This window comes from Amphiura filiformis, chromosome 7 (assembly GCF_039555335.1).
Source record: "Amphiura filiformis chromosome 7, Afil_fr2py, whole genome shotgun sequence".
NCBI lineage: Eukaryota > Metazoa > Echinodermata > Ophiuroidea > Amphilepidida > Amphiuridae > Amphiura > Amphiura filiformis.
The window spans coordinates 12,818,461-12,822,703 of NC_092634.1; the positions used below are offsets into that span (position 1 = coordinate 12,818,461).

At 40.1% G+C, this 4,243-nt stretch overlaps 1 protein-coding gene across 1 annotated transcript; it reads right to left on the bottom strand.

The window, feature by feature from the left end:
* Window positions 1-1,747, bottom strand: LOC140157646 (cytochrome P450 2U1-like). Its single transcript, XM_072180884.1, has 2 exons — window positions 1,297-1,747; window positions 1-146 (listed from the first exon to the last, which is right to left on the bottom strand). Exons 1-2 carry the CDS (start codon window positions 1,745-1,747, stop codon window positions 1-3), a joined length of 597 nt encoding a protein of 198 aa, XP_072036985.1.
* Between the last annotated feature and the right edge of the window lie 2,496 nt (window positions 1,748-4,243).

Sequence of the window (4,243 nt, forward strand, 5' to 3'; positions counted from 1 at the left end):
TCATAATCTTTTGGATTCCTTCCTTGATCGACTATTGATACAGTATCGTCTTTCCAGTTGGAGCCTTCGATTCGGAATTGATGCATGGGTGAAGGAGATATAGAGCTCCATCTTTGCTAGGTTGTCTCCAAGACACATGCGTCGACCTAAACAAACAATAACAAGCAAATTGAAAGTTTATTATCAATCTTGCAGAAGTGTAAAACCTTATAAACACAAAACAAAAAGAAAGTCCTTACTACAATTATCCGTCACAAATGTAAACCTGAACATGTGGTAACAATTTCATTAAATAAATGAGTTCTGGTACAGATCCAATAAAAATGAAAGTACTCACTAGATACATTTCAGTTCCTATCAGGAACCTTGTTCACTCTGCAATGACTGTAGTGTTTCTAGATGTCGGCAGTCCTTGGTGGCTGTTGCCACATTTGTAGGGGGCATACAAATTGGACAGAATCTATGACCAGATCATCTCAAAACGGCAACCTACAAATGTGGCAACACCATCACAGCCACCAAGGACATCTAGAAACACTACAGTCATAATAGGAACTGAAATATATCTAGTGAGTACTTTCATTTTTATTGATCTGTACCAGAACTCATTAATAAATTTGACTTGGAACGATCCTGATGAATCTCATCAATAACAATTTCATTGATACGGTCGTATACAGAATCCTGTTAGCTCCAATTTGATACCGCATACTTCTGTTTTTATGTTTTGATTTAACTTGTCGTGTGTGGGGGTGTGTGTGTGTGGGCAGGCGGTGATGGAAGCGATATCGCCAATTTTGAGGTCGCCATTGGATTAACACATAATCATGAAATCTTCACAAACAATTCTAAATTTGTTATGTGGTGTCAAAGCAAAATTATCTTACTCTAAAACCGTTGGGGTACGACAATGTACCACACTGTAAGTATGTTAATTTTCCATTTGTAATTGCTAACCGTGTATTGTGAATGGGGCTGTCAGCCTGTATCTTCGCCAGCCTCGTACGTCACGTGTTGCGCTTCCTATGCCGCCTGTGTGTGGGGATGGTCGTTTCGTTTGAGTGGGAAAGAGACTTTCTAGCACAAACATAGCGCTGTCACTGACAACCCGTTATTGTATCTTCGTCGAATGACCCCATTTTCATAACCTGTCACTGAATGACCTCTTCTTGCAATTTAGTCTCTCACCGAATGTCCCCGAAATCGGACCCCGATTGACCCCTACTTTTGAAGTCCTAGCTGATCATCCCCGTCACGTCATCATGCTACAATTAGTACACACGCTCGAGAACTTACCTGTACTGAACGGAATCAACTCGTCACGATTGACAACTTGGCCCTTATCATCTAGAAATCTTTCCGGTTTGAACTTCCATGGCTCTGGCCACAGGTCTGGATCACGATGGACAGCCCATAAATTAGACACCACAATAAATCCTTCTGGAACAGTAAAGCCACGTACAGTTGTGGTCTTAGTGCAAGCGTGAGGTACACCGAAACGTGAAATGCTCGCCATTCGTTGTAGTTCTAACAACACAGCTTGAGTGTATTGTAAGTTGGGTTTATCGGCAAGTTTAGGAAGCCTGTTCCTACCAACTGCTTCATCAATTTCGTCGTGGACATTCTTCTGTATGGTAGGGTTGAGAGCCATATAAAGCATGGCCCAACGTAGAGTCAAAGCAGTTGTGTCTGTTCCAGCAATGAACATCTGCTTGATAGTAACTGTCAGACTGAATTCAGTAAGCATCGAGAGCTTTCCACTTGAGCCATTTTCGTTAAAGCGCAGCTCGCTCAAATATGCATCAATAAGATCGCGGTGGATTTCTGTATCCAAATCGCGTTTGTGATTTTTGATAATTCCGCCAACAAAAGCGTGCAACTCAAGCCCATCATTTTCCATGTCAGTGTAGACTTTCTTAATGAATGGTAGATGTGCCGAACAGTATATTTGTAATAATATCCTTAGTTTGACGCGTGCCCAATTTGAGAAAGTATTTGAATCGTTCATCTGAATACTCATAACGCTTTCCGAAAATAACAGAAACAATGACATTCGAAACAGCGTTAACTAAAACATGGTTTGGATCAAATTGTTCTCCCTTAAGCTGGGTGATTTCTTCGATCAAGCACTTGCTTTCATTTTCTATTTGATCTTCGAATTTAGATCTTCCAATACCAAATTTCTTGAAGATTTCAAGGATGAATCGACGTTCTTGGTTCCACCGTTCTCCGCTTGTCAAAATAACGCCTGAAAAAATGTAATATTAAACAAACATGTTATCTATATTTAAAAAAAAAAGAACCTACTAATTGCTCAGGGGGCACAGGTTGTGATTTGAACGTTAACGTTGAACCTAACCTTATTCCAATCTGATTTCATGTTTCGCGCCTATTCGCCGATCGCACGGTCATACCAAAACGAGGCTCTACCCAAAAAGTGCGTGCTGTATGTGCGTACGCCTGCCAAACGCAACCTTTAATTACCGCGTACACGTTGCAAAAGCCTTCTGGCGCGTTGATAGAAAAGCACGAGAAACAAAAATGCACATTGTGCGCATGCGTTTGGATGTATAACCTCGTTTTCGTAGCAAGATGGCAGATCCGTGCAAAGCATACCGCGGAATCATGGCATGTTGCCTATGGGGATCGACGAAAGTCGGGTACCGCGTGAGCAAACTCAAAACTAGCGCAAATAGCGCTAGCGTACACAAAAGAAACTTCGCGCGTAAGATGAGCGATGTCGCCAGGTCTGAACGCTGAATTCGAGTACGCTTAGAGGGTACAGGCATGGAAAATTCCAATCTGTGTGTTTATTAATCTATGGAGCACAGTGTCGACAACCTCTAAATAAATATTTTTTCCCTGCAATGAATCACGTCCTAATACTCCGTTGGTGAGCGACGGGCGATTGGTATTTCACCTAACGCAAGAAAAGGAGTACTATCTGATTGGCTAGAAACCGATCGCTAGATCGCTCAGTGAAGAAGTACAAACTCAGATGTAGAGATGTATTCAATTCCATTTAAAGACCGCTCCAAATATCTGGAAAACACATTAAGTTTGGAGCTGTGTAAAGTTGGTATAGAGGTGAACAATAATTGAACATTGACTTGATTATAATTTAAGCCTACTTAATTGGGTTGCCCTTGAAAGTTTGCCTGGTCAACTGAATGAGCCTTTAAGGGGGTACTACACCCCTCGATAAATTTGTGCCTATTTTTGCATTTTTCTCACAAACTAATAACACAGTGGTAACAAAAGTTATGTATATTATAGGGGCAAGGAATCCAATTACTACACTGGAATTTCAATGACCCAAGACAAGCGGGTTGTTATTTATGATGAGAAATAAGGTACCGCTAGGATGTACCTCGTTTCCTATCATATATACTAAACCGCTTGACTTGAGTCACTGAAATTTCAGTGTAGTAATTGGATTCTTTGCCCCGATAATATACATAACTTTTATTACCAGTGTGTTATTATTTTGTGAGAAAAATTCAAAAAATAGTCACAAATTTACCACAGAGGTGTAGTACCCCCTTAAATCAATGTTCTATTATTGACGCAGATAAAGAAAGTGGGATTGCGTTCCACTGTGCTGCATTGTATTATAGACTTGTGATTTAATATTCTATAACAACGGTGTCAAAATAGCAATATCATCACAATAAATCAACAAGGTATCCAGATCTTTCTAGGCTGTATATTCGGCCTATTGTCATTTTCATCTGACATGCATGCACAGTATCACTTTTGCCTTGATCTCTCACCACAATAGGGTATCCAAGGGTATATGGAATGCTGCTGTCCTGCTGTAACAATTTATACTGTACGCGGAGCGCGAAATTTTTTGCACATTTCCTAACATTTTCCAATTAAAATTTTACACAATAATAGTGTTAAAAAAATCATCCATGAAATGGCTTCAATTGGGCCTTCATTTGGCCAAATATCAATAACTTCTCAGGGGAAACATCCCTGGTCCCTCAGCCACCCCCCTGCGTATGCATAAAGAAGTTATGAAGTTAGAAGCTTTTCGCTTCTGCTTTGGACACCAGGCTCTTTATGTTTAAAGCAATAATTTATACAATAATAGTCAAAACCTGTTCACGAATGGCTTCAAATTTCACAAATGTTCGGCTTTTTCCAACTAAAATATATTGTCATAGTGCCAAAATGGTTAACCAAATGGCTTCATTTAGGTCTTCATTTTGCAAAAGTTTCTCATTTCGGACGGAGG

Coding starts and splice junctions, on each gene's coding strand:
- LOC140157646 (XM_072180884.1), bottom strand. CDS start 1,747: ATGCTTACTGAATTCAGTCTGACAGTTACTATCAAGCAGATGTTCATT. Junction 147..1,296: donor GTTGATTCCGTTCAGTACAG/GTAAGTTCTCGA, acceptor TTGTTTGTTTAG/GTCGACGCATGTGTCTTGGA.